The sequence below is a fragment of the Pyrgilauda ruficollis genome, unplaced genomic scaffold (assembly GCF_017590135.1).
Source record: "Pyrgilauda ruficollis isolate IOZ18807 unplaced genomic scaffold, ASM1759013v1 scaffold165, whole genome shotgun sequence".
Taxonomy (NCBI): Eukaryota; Metazoa; Chordata; class Aves; order Passeriformes; family Passeridae; genus Pyrgilauda; species Pyrgilauda ruficollis.
In genome coordinates this window covers 1,415,982-1,433,638 of record NW_024515320.1, presented here as the reverse complement: position 1 = coordinate 1,433,638, position 17,657 = coordinate 1,415,982, and the positions used below count along the sequence as shown (strand labels likewise).

The following is a 17,657-nucleotide window of genomic DNA, read 5'->3' as shown; positions in this document are numbered from 1 at the left end:
GAGGACAGGGAGGGGCTGGGGACAGGGGGAGGGCAGGGAGGGGCTGGGGACAGGGGGAGGTCAGGGAGGGGCTGGGGGCTCCTGGGCGCTGGGAAGGGCTGCTGCAGCTGGCAGGATGTGGTTGCACGGTGACATCGAAATTGGGGGTTAAAAGCGGTGACAAACGGGCTGAGCCGGGTTTGGGTGCTGGGGGAGAGTGGTTTTAGCTCTGGGGCTGAGCTCCGGGCACAGGAACAGCCGGAGTAGCAGTGACACTCCCAGGGGTGCTTTGGGTGGGTTTGCACCCTGGGAGGGTTTGGTTTGTCCCCTGGGCTCTGGCTGTGTCCCCTGGGGTGTCAGAGGTGCTGGGGGGTCCCTGCAGGGGCTGTCAGACCCTGGGACCCCTCCCCAGGCCAGGCCACGCTCGAGTGAGCAGGGGAGTTCAGGTGGGGAGTTCACAGCTCGTGTTGGTGGCTGAGCCTCCTGCTGCGAGGCCATTTCCATTTTTATTGTTTTCACAGCCAGGCCTGAAGGGAAGGGGGAAAAGGGGAGGAGCAGAAACTTCTGGATGCTCACTCCGTGCCTTTCCCTGCAACAGTTTATCTCTAAAGCCATGGAGCTGTTGTGGGGCCTTTCTTTAATACCTGTGCTCCCAGTCCCACTTCCCTGTGCAGGCCATCCCATTTTTGGGGGATTTCCCATCGAGGCATCCCTTTTTTTGGGGTGGGGGCGGTTCCCATCCTTCTTTTTTATGGCATTTCCCATCAGGGCATCCCTTTTTTGAAGGGTTTCCCATCAGGGCATCCCTCTTTGTGGGAGATTTCCCCTCCCTCTTTTTGGGGGATTTCCCATCCCTTTTTTTGGAGGCTTTCCCATCGGAGCATCCCTTTCTTTTCAGAGATTTCCCATCAGGGCATCCCTCTTTTTGGGGGGGGTTCCCATCTTTTTTTAGGGGGTTTCCCATCACCCCCTGTGCCTTTCCCTGTGTGCAGAGCCCTGAGCAGCTCCTCCCTCCCCTTCCAGGACCTTCAGGCGGCTCTGGAAGCAGGTCTCGGAGAACCTGGAGCGCTACCGCAACTTCCCGCGCCTGGCCGGAGGTACCGGCCCCCCCGGCCCTTTCTGGGGATTCAGGGGCCAGGGGGGCAGCTCCTCCTGTGCCTGGGGAGGAGAGGGGCAGCATTCCCATCCCTGAGGGCAGAGGGTGCAGGAGATCCCTGGATATTCAGAGCTGTGGGGGTGCGATTTTAGGGTGGACTGGTTGGACTCCAAAGTTTGGGGTCCCAAAGGTTGGGAATTGAGGTTGGTCCCTTTTGCATGGATTTATCCACCTGCTCCAGGGTTGTGCCCCTGGGGTCACGGCTCTCCCTGTCCTGATGCCTTTTGGGGCTGCCTAAAACCAGAGCCAGACAAAATTACACTCAGAATTCTTGGGGCACCGATGCCTTATGGGGCTACCCTAAAACATAGGCCAGACCAAATTAAGGGAATAAAACGTGGGTGTATTTACTGAAGGGCCTTCAGGTACATCTCAGGCAGACAAAGCCCCCCAGGGGCTGCACCCAAAAATGAACCACGGGTCACAGGCTTTCACACTTTTATAACTTTGGTCCTTTTGCATATATGGGGGGTTAATCCTCCAATTCCAGCTTCAGGTAATGAAGTCATTTACCCCAAGTTTGCTCCCCCTGCTCACTATTGTTCAGTCTTTCGAGGCCTGAGGCAGTGAGTGTCCTTGATTGCCAGGCCTGGAGAGGAATTGCTGTGTCTGCCCAAAACGGGAGAACAGCAGCTGCCACTGCGTGTGGAGTTCGGAGTTCTACACTAAAGAACTGTAGGGTTACAAATACATGGAAAATACAAAATATATTTTATAGATAATATATTTTATAGATAATATATTTTATTACATTATATATTAACATCATTTTGGGTATATAAAATATGTGTGTGTATATATATTTATATATATCATTATTTATAAACATATATATTAAACATCAGTTCCCCTGTAACCCCACCCGGGCGGGGAGAGCCCCAGGCACATTCCAGGACCTGCCCCACCTTGGCAGCTCCTCCCGTGGCCTTTCCCGTTTCCCAGAGTGCGGAGGGAAGAACTTCCACGTGGTGCACAGCTCTGCGGACGTGGGCAGCGCCGTGAACGGGACCCTGCGCTCGGCCTTCGAGTTCGGCGGGCAGAAATGCTCCGCCTGCTCCCGGCTCTACGCGCCGGCCGCGCTCTGGCCCCACATCAAAGAGAAGCTGCTGGAGGAGCACGGGAAGATCAAAGTGGGAGATGTGAGCCGAGCTGCCGGGCTGCTGAAGGGCTTTGCGGCTCAGCGGGAGGCTGATGGGATTAGGGGCTGCGGGAACTGGCTGCTAATTCCCCCCCCACCGCCCCCCGCTCCTGGCCCTGATTAGAAATTAACTTGTAGCCGCTCTGCGGGCAGGGCTGGGCCGGCTCTTCCCGGAGAACCGGAGCTCCCGGGACACGGGGAAGGGGTTTTGGGGGACTTGCAGCTGCCCCTGGTCCTGAGGGATCTCTGGGGTGCAGGGCATGCTCTCATCCCCTCCTTTCTGCCTCCCGCAGCCCACCCAGGACTTTGGGACGTTCTTCTCGGCCGTGATCGATGACAAGGTGAGCGCAGAGCAGCCCCGGGCTGGGTTTGCTGCTCGGGTGGGGACAGGGATCAGCTGGAGCTGCCTGGCAGCTGAGCGTTGTGTGCCCTGCTTGTGAAAATTCAGGAATTTCTCTCAGAAGCTTGTCCTGGCAGTGAGAGTTTTGTGTGCATCCCCTGCTCCCCCTCCTCCTCCTGAGCCGGGACTGAGACCAGCATGTCCTGAGAGGAGTGACCCAGACCCCCAAAGCTCCTTTCAGACCCTTAAACCTCCTTTTAAACCCCCAAACTTCCTTCCAGACCCCCCCAACCCACTCATTCCCTGTCATCCCAGACCCCCTTTTCAGACCCCCAAACCCCCTTCCACACCTCCAAACCACCTTCCACACCCCCAAATGCCCTTTTAAACCCCCAAACCTCCTTGCAGACCCCCAAACCCCCTTCCACACCCTCAAATGCTCTTTTAAACCCCCAAACCTCCTTGCAGACCCCCCAAACCCCCTCTTTTCTTGTCATCCCTGACCCGAACCCCTCCTTTTAAAACCCTAAACCCCCCTTCCAGACCCCCAGACTGCCAGACCCTCTCATTTCCTGTCACTCCTAACCCAAACCTTCTTCCAGACCCCAAACCCCCCTTTTGAGCCCCCAGCCCCCAAACCCCAGACTGATTTCCTGTCCCCCTGTGTCCCCAGTCCTTTGCCAGGATCAAGGGGTGGCTGCAGCACGCCCACAGCTCCCCAAACCTGACGGTGCTGGCGGGCGGCGGCTGCGACGACAGCGTGGGCTACTTCGTGGAGCCCTGCATCGTGGAGAGCAGGGACCCCCGGGACCCCATCATGAGAGAGGTGGGTGGGGACCTCAACCCCTGCAGGGACCCCCGGGACCCCACCCCAAATCCCTAAGGGACCCCTGGGACCCCACCCCAAACCCCTGCAGGGATCCCTGTCCTGCAGGGACCCCCGGGACCCCACCCCAAATCCCTGTGGGACCCCATCCCAAACCCCTGCAGGGACCTCCAGGATCCCATCATGAGAGAGGTGGGTGGGGACCCCACCCCAAATCCCTAAGGGACCCCTGGGACCCCACCCCAAACCCCTGCAGGGATCCCTGTGGGACCCCATCCCAAATCCCTGTGGGACACCCTGGGACCCCATCATGAGGGAGGTGTGGGGGGACCCCATCCCTATGGGGCAACCTGGGAACCAATCCCAAATCCCTGTGGGACCCCATCCCAAATCTCTGTGGGATCCCATTATGAGGCTGGTGGGGGATCCCATCCCAGATCCCTGTGGGACCCCATCATGAAAGAGGTGTGGGGTGATCCCCACCCCAAATTCTGGCGCGGACCCCATCATGAGGGAGGTGGGGGACCCCATCCCAAATCCCTGTGGGACCCCATCATGAGGGAGGGGTGGGTTCCCACCCCAAATCCCAGCTCTGGGGAGGGTTCCACAGGAATGGGTTCCTGCACTGGGATCAGGCTGGTTCCTGGGCTGATCCTGGGCTTTGGGCTGAGATTTTGGAAGATTTTGGGGCCACTCTGGGAGAGTTTGGGCTTGATCCTCACAGGGTGTGTAGTTTTTGGGCTCACAGAAGATTTTTGGGCTGATCCTCGTGGTCTGTGCTGGTTTTTGGGCTCACAGGAGATTTCTGGGGTGATTGTGATGAATTTTGATATTTTTGGGGCGATCCTCATGGTGTGTGGGGTTCTTTGGGCTCACTGGAATTTTTTGGGACCGTCCTCACTCTGTGTGTTGCTTTTTGGGCTCACAGAAGATTTTGGGGCCAATCCTGACGGGGTGTGTTGGTTTTTGGGGCCGATCCTCATGGGATTTGCCCCATGGGATGTGTTATTTACACTGCACAGGAGATTTTGGGCCTGCTCTTCATTGTATTTTTGGGCTCCAAGGGGATTTTGGAGCCAATCCTCACAGGTTTTGTTATTTTTTGAGGCTGATCCTCATGGTTTGTGTCATTCCTTGGGTTCACAGGCAGTTTTTGGGGCAGTGCTGACGGGGTGTGTTGATTTTGGGGCTGATCCTCGTGGGATGCGTTGTTCTTTGGGCTGCACAGGAGATTTTTGGGCTGTAAGGGAAATGTTGGGGTGTGCTGTTTTTTGGGGTGATCCTGACTGTGTGTGATGGTTTTTGGGGCTGATCCTCCTCATTTGTGTCATTCTTTGGGCTCCAGGAGATTCTGGGGCCGATCCTGATGGATTGTGTGGGTTTTTTGGGGCTGATCCTGATGGTTTGTGGTACTTTCTAGGCTCCAGTAGATTTTTGGCCAGATTCTGGTTTTGGGGCCAATCCTGACAGTTTTTATGGTTTTTGGGCCCATCCTGATGGTTTGTATTGGTTTTTTGGGGGCAATCCTGATGGAGATTTTGGGTTTGTGGTACTTTCTGGGCTCCCAGGGGATTTTGGGGCTGATCCTAATGGGGGGTGTGGGTTTTTTTGGGGTCAGTCCTGACAGTTTGTGTTGGCTTTTTGGGGTTGATCTTCATGGTGTGTGTGGGTTTTTTGGGGTCGATCCTGACAGTTTGTGTCGGCTGATCCTCCTCATTTGTGTCATTCTTTGGGCTCCAGGCGATTCTGGGGCCGATCCTGATGGATTGTGTGGATTTTTTGGGCCGATCCTGGTGGCGTGTGTGGGGTTTTTTGGGTTGATCCTGACAATTTGTGGTACTTTCTGGGCTTTCAGGAGATTTTGGGGCCGATCCTGATGGATTGTGTGGGTTTTTTGGGGCTGATCCTGATGGTTTGTGGTACTTTCTAGGCTCCAGTAGATTTTTGGCCAGATTCTGGTTTTGGGGCCAATCCTGACAGTTTTTGTGGTTTTTGGGCCCATCCTGATGGTTTGTATTGTTTTTTTGGGGTCAATCCTGATGGAGATTTTGGGTTTGTGGTACTTTCTGGGCTCCCAGGGGATTTTGGGGCTGATCCTAATGGGGGGTGTGGGTTTTTTTGGGGTCAGTCCTGACAGTTTGTGTCGGCTTTTTGGGGTTGATCTTCATGGTGTGTGTGGGTTTTTTGGGGTCGATCCTGACAGTTTGTGTCGTTCTTTGGGCTCCCAGGAGATTTTGGGGCTGATCCTGATGGGGTGTGTGGGGTTTTTAGGGCTGGTCCTCACGGTGTGTGATGGTTTTTGAGCTGCACAGGAGAATTTTGGGCCGATCCTCACAGGGTTTGTTATTTTTTGGGGCTGATCCTGATGGTTTGTGTTGTTCTTTGGGCTCACAGGTGATTTTTGGGCCAATCCTCACAGTGTGTGTTGGTCTTTGGGCTGTGCAGGAGGTTTTGGGGCTGGTTCTCATGGTGTGTGTGTCGTTCTTTGGGGCTGATCCTGATGGGGGATGTGGGTTTTTCTGGGCTGATCCTCAAGGTTTTTATGGGTTTTTGGGGCTGGTCCTGATGTTTTGTGGTATTTTCTGCATTCCCAGTAGATTTTGGGGCCAATCCTCATGGTTTGTATGGGTTTTTTGGGGTCAATCCTGACAGTTTGTGTCATTCTTTGGGCTCCCAGGAGATTTTGGGGCTGATCCTGATGGTTTTTGGTACTTTCTGAGCTCCAGCAGATTTTGGGGCCAATCCTGATGGGTTTTTTGGGGCCGATCCTGATGGGGTGTGTGGGGTTTTGGGGTTGATCCTGCTGGGGTGTGTGAGTTTTTGGGGCCAATCCTCATGGTTTGTGTGGTTTTTTTGGGGCTGATCCTGATAGTTTGTGGTAATTTCTAGACTCCAGGAGATTTTTGGCCAGATTCTGACAAGGTATGTAGATTTTGGGGCCGATCCTGATGGTTTTTATGGGTTTTTGGGCAGATCCTGACAGTTTGTGGTACTTTCTGCATCCCCAGGAGGTTTTGGGGCCCATCCTGATGGTCTGTATGGTTTTTTGGGGCTGCTCCTGATAGTTTGTGGTGTTTCTGCCTGCCCAGGAGATGTTCAGGCCAATCCTGATGGTTTGTATGGGTTTTTTTGGGGTCGATCCTGACAGTTTCTGTCATTCTTTGGGCTCCAGGAGATTTTTGGAGCCAGTCCTGATGGTGTGTGATGGTTTTTGGGGCTGATCCTGACAGTCTGTGGGATTTTTTGAACTCCTAAGAAATTTTTGGGCTGATCCTTATGGAGTGTGTGGATTTTTGGGGCCTGTCCTGATGGTTTGTGGTGCTTCCTGCATCCCCATGAGATTTTTTGGGCCCATCCTGACAGCGTGTGTTGCTTTTTGGGGTCGATCCTGATGGCTTGTGTCATGCTTTGGGCTCCAGGAGATTTTGGGACCCATCCTGACAGGGTGTATGGGTTCTTTGGGGTCAGTTCTGGTGGTTTGTGGTGTTTCCTGCTTCCCCAGGAGATTTTCAGGCCCATCCTGATGGGGTCTGGGGGTTTTTTGGGGCTGATCCTCATGGTTTGAGTTAATTTTCTGCATTCCCAGGAGATTGCAGGCTCATCCTGACAGTTTGTATGGGTTTTTTGGGGTGGATCCTGATGGTTTTTGGTACTTTCTGCATTCCCAGGCGATTTCAGCCTCATCCTGATGGTTTGTATGAGTTTTTTGGGGCGGATCCTGACAGTTTTTGGTACTTTCTGCATGACCAGGAGATTTTGGGGCCCATCCTGATGGGGTGTATGGGTTTTAGGGCCCATCCTGACAGGGTGTGTGGGTTTTTGGGGCTGATCCTCATGGTTTGAGTTAATTTTCTGCATTCCCAGGAGATTGCAGGCTCATCCTGACAGTTTGTATGGGTTTTTTTGGGGTGGATCCTGATGCTTTTTGGTACTTTCTGTATTCCCAGGAGATTTTGGGGCCCATCCTGACAGTGTGTGGGGGTTTTTGGGGCCAATCCTGCTGGGTTTTATGGGGTGGATCCTGACGATTTTTGGTACTTTCTGCGTCCCCAGGAGATTTTGGGGCCCATCCTGACAGGGTGTGTGGGTTTTGGGGCCCATCCTTATGGAGTCTGTGGGTTTTTGAGGCTGATCCTGATGTTTTGTGGTGTTTCCTGCATTCCCAGGAGATTTTTGGGCCCATCCTGACAGTGTGTGAGGGTTTTCTGGGGCAAATCCTGATGGTTTGTATGGGTTTTTTGGGTGGATCCTGACAGTTTTTGGTACTTTCTGCATGACCAGGAGATTTTGGGGCCCATCCTGATGACGTGTTTGGGTCTTTTGGGGCCAGTCCTGACAGTTTGTGGTGTTTCCTGCCTGCCCAGGAGATTTTGGGGCCCATCCTGACAGGGTGTGTGGGTTTTGGGGCCCATCCTGACGGGGTGTATGAGTTTTTTGGGGTCAGTCCTGACGGTCTGTGGTGTTTGCTCCTGCCCAGGAGATCTTCGGGCCCATCCTGACGGTGTTCGTGTACCCCGAGCATCGCTACCGGGAGGTGCTGGAGCTCATCGACACCACCACCCCCTACGGCCTCACGGGGGCGATCTTCGCCCAGGATAAGTGAGTCCCAAAACTCCCTAAAATTCCCCCAAAAAGCAGCTGGGGGTGCTTTTCCCATCGGGACTGAGCCACGGATCTTCCTTCTTCCTTCCTTCCTTCCAAGAGCGTTTCCCACCACGCTGGTGCTGCTTCTGCTGCTCCTCCTCTGAGGAAGGAAAGGGATGGTTTGGAAGTTTAGCTCAGTTAGTTTTTTTGGGTTTCTTAGCTCAAAAAAGCTTTTTTTCAGTGAGGAATTATCCCAAAGGAATGTTTGGAGCACGTGGGGGGTGATCCCCCAGCCCACTCAGCAGGGGGAGGGCAAAGAGTGGTGTAACCTCAGAGAGAATGACCCAAAATTGTCACAGAATTGTGGGCTGGTTTGGGCTGGAGGGACCTTAGAGCTGATCCATGGCCACCTCCCGCTGTCCCAGGGTGCTCCCAGCCCTGTCCAGCCTGGCCTGGGACACTGCCAGGGATGGGGCAGCCACATTTCCACGGATAATGAGTGATAACGACCTTCATTTTATCACCATGAAATGCAAACAGAGAAAGGAACTGGAAAAAAAACCCCAAAGCAGCAAAAATGCAGTGGCTGTGTGTGTGTGAAACCCCTGAGGCCTGGAACTGAACATGAGGGGACCCAAACCCCTCTGGAGGGAGCACAGACCCCTCTGGAGGGGACACAAACCCCTCTGGAGGGGACACAAACCCCTCTGGAAGGGACACAGACTCCCCTGGAGGGGACCCAAGCCCCTCTTTGCCCAGTCAGGTGGCTCTGCAGCCCTGGGCTGTGCTCAGGCTGTCCCTGTCCCTGCCCAGGGCTGTCATCGAGGAGTCCCTGAGGCTGCTGCGCCACTCCGCTGGCAACTTCTACATCAACGACAAATCCACGGGGGCCGTGGTGGCCCAGCAGCCCTTCGGGGGCTCCCGCATCTCAGGTGACAGCAGGGCTGCTGGCCAGGCCCTGCCCAGCTCCCCTCTGTGTCCCTCCTGTCCCTCCCATCCTCCTTGTCCTTCCGTGTCCCTCCTGTGCTCTGTGTCCCTCCATGTCCTTCCTTGTCCCCATCCTTCTGTGTCTCTCCGTGTCCCTTCTGTCCTCTGTGTCTCTCCTGTCCCTGCCATCCTCCATGTCCTTCCATGTCCCTCCTGTGCCTCCTGTGCTCCATGTCCCTGTCCTGTGTCCCTCCCATCCCTCCATGTCCTTCCCGTCCTCCATATTTCTCTGTATCCCTTCTGTCCCTGTGCATCCCTCCTGTCCCTCCATGTCCTCATCCTCCTGTGTCCCTCCTGTCCCTCCTTGTCCCCATCCCTGCATGTTCCTCCTCTCCTTCCCATCCCTTGTGTCCCCTGTGTCCCTCCCGTCCTCTGTGTCCTTCCCATCCCTCCATGTCCCTCCATGTCTCTCCCATTCCTTGTGTCCTGTGTCCCTCTCATCTTCCATGTCCCTCCTGTCCTCCTTGTCCTTCCATGTCCCTCCTTGTCCCCTGTGTCCCTCCCATCCTCCTTGTCCTTCCATGTCCCTCCTGTCTCTGTGTCCCTTCTGTCCTCCTTGTCTTCCGTGTCCCTCCTTGTCCCCTGTGTCCCTCCCATCCTTCTGTGTCCCTCCTGTGCCCATCCTCCATGTCCCTCCATATCCCCATCCTCTGTGTCAGTGTCCCTCCCATCCCTCCATGTCCTCTGTGTCCCTCTGTGTCCTTCCCATCTCTCCATGTCCCTCCCATTTCTCTGTATCCCTCCTGTGCTTTGTGCCCCTTGTTCTGCGTCCCTCCCATCCTACTGTGTCCCCTGTGTCCCTCCCGTCCTCTGTGTCCTTCCCATCCCTCCATGTCCCTCCATGTCTCTCCCATTCCTTGTGTCCTGTGTCCCTCTCATCTTCCATGTCCCTCCTGTCCTCCTTGTCCTTCCATGTCCCTCCTTGTCCCCTGTGTCCCTCCCATCCTTCCTTGTCCCTCCTGTACCTCCTGTCCTTCGGTGTCCCTCCCATCCCTCCATGTCCCTCCTGTGCCCTGTGTCCCTCCCCCTCTTGTCCCACCCCCCCCCCCCGGGGGGTAATTAAAAAAAAAAAAAAAAAAAAAAAAAAAAAAAAAAAAAGCATTGTTCAATGGTAAAGCTCAGAGCTCCTCGTGGTGTCCTCGCTCGTGTGGCACTTGGGGACATGATGGTGTGGCAGTGGTTGGATTTGATGGCTTTAAAGGTCTTTTCCAACCTCAGTGATTCTGTGTGCGCATGCTTAATTAGGTCAGTTATTAATTAAGGGATGGCTGCAGAGGCACAGCTGGACCCGGCTCCCTTTTCCTCCCGGTTCTCCCATGCCCAGGGCGGTTCCCTCTCCCTGGGGCTGAGATCTGTCCCTGCCACCTGTACCAAGCCATGTCCCTCCCTGTCCCCAGCAGCCCAAATCCCTGGATGTGCAGGGCAGCCAGGCTGGTTCTGTCCCCTGAGCTGGGCTTTGTCCCCAGCCTGAGCCCCCTCACCAGGCTGGGCAGGAGCCTGGGGCCAGGAGAGGGAAGCTCTGGTGCTGCCTGGAATGAGCCCCAGTGCCTTATCCCATCCTCATTCCCAACCCCATCCCAGCCCCATCCCATCCCTCAGACCCTGGGCTCAGGCTGGGCCAGGGCAGCAGCAGCCCCCCCTTTGTGCCCTGGCTTTGCCTCTGGGGCCGAGGCCAGGCTGGCCCTGCTGCTCCCATCCCTGTGTGTGCCCTGGCAGGACTGGGGGAGCTGCTGGGATCTGGGGGATCAGGGAATGTCCTGCTCCAGCTGCCTGGGGGGGACCCTCCCTGCACCCCCCGAGAGGGGCAGGGGCTGTGGGAGCTGCAGGGGCTGCAGCCCTCCCACCGTGGGAGCCACTGTCCCACCCGAGCCCAGCCCCAGGGCTCCGCCAGCTGCCAAGACCAGGCCTTAAACCAGGAGTTAAAATTAAACCAGGCCTTAAACCAGGAAATAAATCAGGCCTTAAACCAGGAGTTAAAATTAAAGAGGCCTTAAACTAGGAGATAAACCAGGTGTTAAGCCAGGAGTTAAAATTAAATCAGGAGTAAAATCGGGACTTAAGATTAAACCAGGCCTTAAACCAGGAGATAAACCAGGCCTTAAATGAGGAGTTGTTAAACCAGGCCTGACTCTGGGCTCTCCCCCAGCCAGGGCTCGGGGTGGGAGCTGCAGTGTGAGTGGGAGAAGGGATCTGGAGCACACGGCCCTGCTCTTCCAGCTCAGCTCTAATCACAGATGGGTTTGTTTCTAACCCCTAGGATTAATTGCTGCTCAATTAGCTGCTCAATTAACAGCGTTTGCAGGGCTGCAGCCCTGGCAGGTGAGCCCTGGCTGTTGGGGGCAGTGGTGGCACTGCCCCTGTGCAGGGCATGCAGGAGTGGCTGGAGCTCCTCTGCATCCTGGCTCAGCTGGAAAAACGTGCAATAAATTAATTTTCAAGCCTCTTTGCGTTGATTTATGAGTGATTTCTCCGGGTTGCTGTCAGATAAAGAGTGAGGGTGGCTCGGCACTGGGGACCTTTCAATAAAACCAACCCAACTTTACATTTTCTGCTGAAATGGGGTTCCCCTGCTTGGGGAGAGAGGCAGGCAAAGGAGGGGCCTCGTTCAGAATCCCGGGATGGTTTGGGTGGGAAGGGACCTCAGATCCCATCCAGTGCCACCCCTGCCATGGGTAGGGACACCTTCCCCTGTCCCAGGCTGCTCCAAACCCTGTCCAGCCTGGCCTTGGGCACTGCCAGGGATCCAGGGGCAGCCACAGCTGCTCTGGGCACCTGTGCCAGGGCTGCCCACCCTCCCAGGGAACAATTCCTGCCCAAAATCCCATCCCACCCTGCTCCCTTTCAGCTTTAACCATCCCCCTCGTCCTCATGGCTGCTACTCCAAATCTGGGTACAGCCTGCTGAGGGGGCACGAGGGAGCCCAGCCCTGCCCCAAACCCTGGCAGGGAGGGGAGAACCCCAAACCCCAGCAGGGAGGGGAGAACCCCAGACCCACCCCAAGCCCCAGCAGGGAGGACACCCCAAATTCTCAGCAGGCAGAAAGAAGGGGGGCACGAGGGAGCCCAGCCCTGCCCCAAACCCTGGCAGGGAGGGGAGAACCCCAAATCCTCAGCAGGCAGGAAGAGAGAACCCCAAACCACAGCAGGGTGGAGAGAGTGTCCCAAATCCACCCCAAACCCCAGGAGGGAGAACCCCGAGCCCTGGGAGGGAGGAGAGAACCCCAAACCCCTGTCAGGCAGGAAAGAACCACAAACCCCGAGGGGGAGAAGAACACCCCAAATCCTCAGCAGGCAGGAGAGAACCCCAAACCTGCCCCAAAGCACAGCAGGGTGGAGAGAGAGCCCCAAACCCGGCAGGGAGGAGAGAGAACCCCCCCAAACCCTGGCAGGGAGGCAGGGAGAACCCCAAACCCCAGCAGGGAGGACAGAGCCCTGCCCTGACTGCCGGGATTGTCCCCAAACCATCACCCAGGTGGGGACACAGCGCTGTCCCCTCCAGCCCTGTCACCTCCTGTCGCCCAGTTTGGGACAAGCCCCTCCAGAGCCGCCCCAAACGCCCCCCCGGCCCCCCCCCGGCCTCCAGCGCCTGTCACGCCTCAGGGCCGAGTGTCAAGTGGATTTTTGAGCCTTAACTCCGAATTTCATGGCTTTTGTGGCTCCAAGTCGGGCCCCTAATGCCATTTAAACCTTGGCTTTCCCAAGCTGATAAACACCCGGGAAGGTGTGGGGAGAGGGGGGAGCCTCCTGCCCCCCTGGCTGGGGAAAAGTGGCCTGGGGGGCTCGGGGGGCTCTGCGTGACCCCAAAAATGAGCAGCAACAGCTCTGGAGTGCCCGGCAGAGCTCCGGTCCCGTTCGCTGGCTCTCGGCATTCCCGGGCACACCCCGGAGCCGGGCGGGAGGATGAGCCAGGCTCCGGCTGGGAAGGGGCAGGTGTTCCCTGGATAAAGGGCAGCTTTCCCCCAGAAAACGGGCAAATTTTCCCAGGAAAGGTGGCAGATTTTCCCTGGAAAAGTGGCAGATTTTCCCTGCGTAAGCAGCAGGTTTTCCCTGGATAAATGGCAGATTTTCCCTGGATGAGGGGCAGGTTTTCTCTGGGAAGGTGGCAGGTTTTCCCGGGATAAAGGGCAGGTTTTCCCTGGGTGCGTAAGGGAGGTTTTCCCGGGATGAGTGGCAGGTTTTCCCGGGATAAAGGGCAGGTTTTCCCGGGACAAGCCGGGCTCCCGCCAGGGGATCATTGGCCGATCCAGCCCCGCCTCGGGAGCGGCCGGGCCGGGCCAGGGGCGGATCCCAAACCCTTCCCGGCCATCCCGGGATAACGGAACCCCGGAGCAGCGCGGGGAGCGAGGCACCAACGGCGGGGAGAGCCAGAGCCTGGGGGAGGACGGGGGAACGAGGAGGGGGGCTGGGAATCCTTGGGGGATGAACTGGGAATCCTTGTGGCATGAACTGGGAATCCATGTGGGGTGAGCTGGGAATCCATGGGGGATGAGCTGGGAATCTGTGTGGGATGAGCTGGGAGAGGAGGAGGAGGAGGCTCTGCCCGGGAGAGAAGCACAGGATCAGCCCCTGCTGCTCTTCACTGAGCATGGACGATTCTTCTTCCTGGGATGAGAAAAAATTAAAAAAAAAAAAAAAACACAAACAAACAAACAAAACAAAACAAAAAAAAAACCCTAGAAAAAAAAACTTAAAAAAACATAAAAAGCAAAACAAAACAAAAGAAAACACAAAAAATCCCAAAACCACCACCACCACCAAAAGATAAACAAAAACCACCAAAAAACCAAACCACAACAAAACACAAAGCAAAACAAAACCAACAAAAAACCCACAAAAAAACAAACAAGAAAAGCACACAAAAAATTCCACAAAACAAAACCAAAAACAACTCAAACAAAAAAATCCCACAACCAAACTTCCCCTCTCCAAGCCCTTTAAAAATTACATTTAAATTTAATTTTTATTTTTACATTTTAAATTCAAATTGCCCGGATTGCCCCAAAAGAGAAAACAACAACCACTGCAATTTCTGCCCTACTGCTGTTCAGACAGTGTTCACCAGTTTGGCTTTTTAAAATTTTCTATTTTTCCAGGGAAATGTTTAAAGGGAAATCCTGCAGCTCCGGCCAGGCCATGGGGCTGGAAACCCCAGGGATGTGGGGACCACCCTGGGCACAGGACATGGACACCCAACCACGGGGGACAGGGGGGTCCCCAATGGGGCAAGGGGGTCCCCAATGGGCAGGGGGATCTCCTCGATGGAGCAGGGGGTGTCCCTGATGGCTTTTGGTTCTGGGGGGCTCAGAGGAGACCTCGAGGGGTCAATAAATGAGCTCTAAATCCCTGCCCTGGCAGCAGAGGCACCCAGAGGGAAGCTGGCTCCAAATTTGGGGTTTTTTTCTGGGAAATTTTTGCTTCCCGTGTTCCGGGGCAGGGCGGGGTCCCTGCAGAGCTCCTCTGGGGCCGGCAGCCCCTCCTGCAGCCTGGTGACCCCCCCTTTCTACAAACTGCTTTGGGGGGACCTCCAGGGCTCCCTCTTCTCCCAGCCTGCCTGATTTCCTCCTAAAAATCCCAAATCCGGCGGCCTGGGGTGGATTCCCGGTGTTCCCTCCCCCCACGGCTGGCTGTGCCCGGTGCTGGTGCCGTGGCGGGGTCACACTCCCCCCAGGGGGACAATTCCCGGCGCTGGGAGCCGCAGTTTCCCCTCATTTCCCAAGCAGAGGCTGGAAAATGTCCCGGCACAGGTGGGGAGGAGGTTTGGGATGCGGGAAGGGCCGGGCTGAGGGGAAAAGGGAATATTCCAGAGGATTCGGGATGAGGAACATCCCACAGGAATCGGGAAAAAGGGAATATCCCACAGGATGCAGCTCCCGCTGCCGGGAGCGTGCAGCGGGGCATGGCCGAGGGGCACCGAGTGAGATCCCCCAAAAAACATCCCCCCCATCCATCCCTTCCTCCCTTCCCAGTGCTGGCAGGGATTGCTGGGAGCAACCCAAAAATCCTTCCCGTGTCTTCCCGTTTTTCCATCCCCGAATAAAAGGATGAAGAGGAGGAAAGAGCCACGGGAGGGAGGGGCGGGCTCAGCAGAGGGAAAAACGCGGCGCGGGCAGAGCCAGGAACCCTGAGCGTCATCCCGGGGTTTTCCAGGGAAAAAGAGCCCCCACTCCCCTACCCCGGGGTGGTTTTCCTCTGTTTCTGCCTCGTTTTCTTTCTCCTTTCTCCATTTCTGCCCGGGACTTCTCCTCCCCGGCCCCTGGGGCGCTTTGGGGGAGCGGAGCACCCCCGGGGCTGCGGACAGGAGGAGTTTGCAGTTCGGGGAGCCAGCGGCAGATGGAGATCGTTATCCCGCTCTCCGCAGGAACACCGGGGAAAAAACTGGGAAAAAACCGGGGAAAACCAGAAAAAACGGGGAAAAAAAACCGGGGGGAAAAACCCGGGGGGAAAAGGGGGAAAAAACCGGGAAAAGAGAGAAAACCGGGGGGGAAAAAACGGGAAAAGTGGGAAAAGCAGCGTCTCCCGCCGGGCTGCGAGGCCGGGATGGCTCCTCCGGGGTTCAGCCCGGAGCTGGTGGCACCAGGGCCGGAGGAGGTGCCGTGGGGCCCGGGGGGTTCAAGGGAGGGAAGAGCCGCAGGGTTCAGCTCTGGAGCCGGATTTTCCCATAGGGAGGGTGGGAGGAAGCAGGGATAGAAACTGCGACAGCGAGAAAGGGGAGAGGCTTTGGGGGCGTCGTGCCCGCTCCACAAACAAACCGGGGGTTTAAGAGCAAGTGCCTGCATTCCCCTTCCCCTCCGAAAATGCTGCAAAATCACCGAGAGGCTGCTAATATTTAACATTTTTGTTAAAGCCGCAGGTCCTGGAGTCATGAGAATGCAGCAGGATGTGAGCTTCCAGCTAAAACAAATAAAGAGGGGATTCACAACCCCCACGCTGACACGACAGAGCGGCGAGGAGACGCGACCCCACCTCGGGCAGGGGAAAACCCTGAAAAATGAGGGGCTGGGAGCCCCTCAAGCATCCCCCGAGTCTTGTACCAACCAAGCCCTGGGAAGCTCGGGGGAGAGAGCGCCCTCCTCCCCCGGGATGGACCCCGGGTCCCTTCCTGCCGGGCCCGGAGCCGGGGGTGCTCGGCCGGGGCGAGCAGGGACCGGGACGGCGGCTCCGCTGTCCCCGAGGGCGGCCCGGGAGCCCGGGAGGAGCAGGGCAGGGGTCCCGGCCCTGCGGGAGCCCCCCGGACACGAATCACCCCGAATTATCCCCAATCGCCCCCCGCGGGCTGCCCGGCCCCGCTCGGCTCGGCAGGAGGAGCTGCAGGTCCTGGCAGCGGAGCTGAGCTGGCCCAGGGGAGCTTTGGGACTGGGAGAGAATTTTGGGATTGGGAGAGAACTTTGGGATTAGGCGAGGATTTTGGGATTAGAAGGGAATTTTGGAATTAGGAGAGGACTGGGATTAAGAGGGCATTTTGGGATTAGGAAGGAATTTTGGGATTAGGAGACAATTTTGGATTAGGAGAGGGCTTTGGGATTAGGAAGGAAGTTTGGGATCAGGAGGGAACTTAGGCGAGGATTTTGGGATTAGAAGGGAATTTTGGAATTAGGAGACAATTTTGAGATTAGGAGAGGGCTTTGGGATTAGGAAGGAAGTTTGGGATCAGGAGGGAACTTTGGGATTAGGAGAGAATTGTTTGGATTAGGAGGGAATTTTGGGATTAGGGATTAGGAAGGAAGTTAGGAGGGAACTTTGGGATCAGGAGGGAATTTTGGGATCAGGAGGGAATTTTCCCCTCCCAGCTGCGGCCCCGGCCCCACCCACGGCCGGATCGGGACTGGGAGGGGCTGGAGCTGGAGCTGGAGCTGGAGCTGGAGGGCGACACGGAACCACTCGGCGTCCCAAGGGATGGGACCTTGGAGGGTCAGAGCTGATCCAGCCATGCAGAGCCATCCACAGGGATGGATCCTGACACATCCAAAGGGATGGAACCTGCTAATTCCAAAGGGATGGATCCTGCTCCATCCAAAGACTGGATCCCAGTTCACCCAAAGGGTTGGATCCTGCTCCATCCAAAGACTGGATCCCAGTTCACCCAAAGGGATGGATCCTGGTCTATCCAAAGGGATGGATCCTGGGCCAGGGTGGTCAGGGGGAGCTCCAGCCCTTTGTCCCCAGGGCTGGCACCATCCTGCAAACAGCAATGCCCCCAAATGCCGCATCCTCATCCTCCCCATCCTCTTCATCCTCCTCGTCCTCCTCATCCTCCTCACCCTCCTCATCCTCACCCAGCACAAACCTCATCCCCAAGGATGCCTTTCCCTGGCAGCACCCTTCCATCACACCGGGGGCCCTCTGCCCCCGCAGTTCCTCTCCTGGGGTTATCCCTAAATCTGCTCCCGTCCCTACAACCCAGCCCCCCCGGCTCAGCGGCAGCGCAGAGACCTCCCCTCCCCTTCCCCGCTCCGCAGCCCCTCCCCAGCCCTGCTCGGTGTTTAAAATGTATCAGCGGTTCCATCTCAGCTGCTGCTTTCCATCCCCGGCCGATAAGGGATCTGCGTGTTCGCAGCGCCCGGGAACGCTGCGCTCCTTCCCGCCGCTATTCCCCCCGGGCCGATTATCCGCATCCTCCCAGCGGCAGCCCCGCTCTGCCCTCGTTGTTT

At 56.4% G+C, this 17,657-nt stretch overlaps 1 protein-coding gene across 1 annotated transcript in view; it reads left to right on the top strand.

Annotated features, from left to right (window-relative positions):
* The window catches only part of ALDH4A1 (aldehyde dehydrogenase 4 family member A1), an 18,186-nt gene extending 6,681 nt beyond the window's left edge, over nucleotides 1–11,505 (top strand). The window contains exons 9-15 of the mRNA XM_041463394.1: nucleotides 1,003–1,076; nucleotides 2,078–2,274; nucleotides 2,567–2,614; nucleotides 3,287–3,439; nucleotides 7,917–8,038; nucleotides 8,837–9,075; nucleotides 11,495–11,505. Of these exons, the coding sequence (XP_041319328.1) occupies nucleotides 1,003–1,076; nucleotides 2,078–2,274; nucleotides 2,567–2,614; nucleotides 3,287–3,439; nucleotides 7,917–8,038; nucleotides 8,837–9,075; nucleotides 11,495–11,505 (844 nt within the window). The remainder of the gene's footprint in view (nucleotides 1–1,002; nucleotides 1,077–2,077; nucleotides 2,275–2,566; nucleotides 2,615–3,286; nucleotides 3,440–7,916; nucleotides 8,039–8,836; nucleotides 9,076–11,494) is intronic.
* Nucleotides 11,506–17,657: the final 6,152 nt, after the last annotated feature.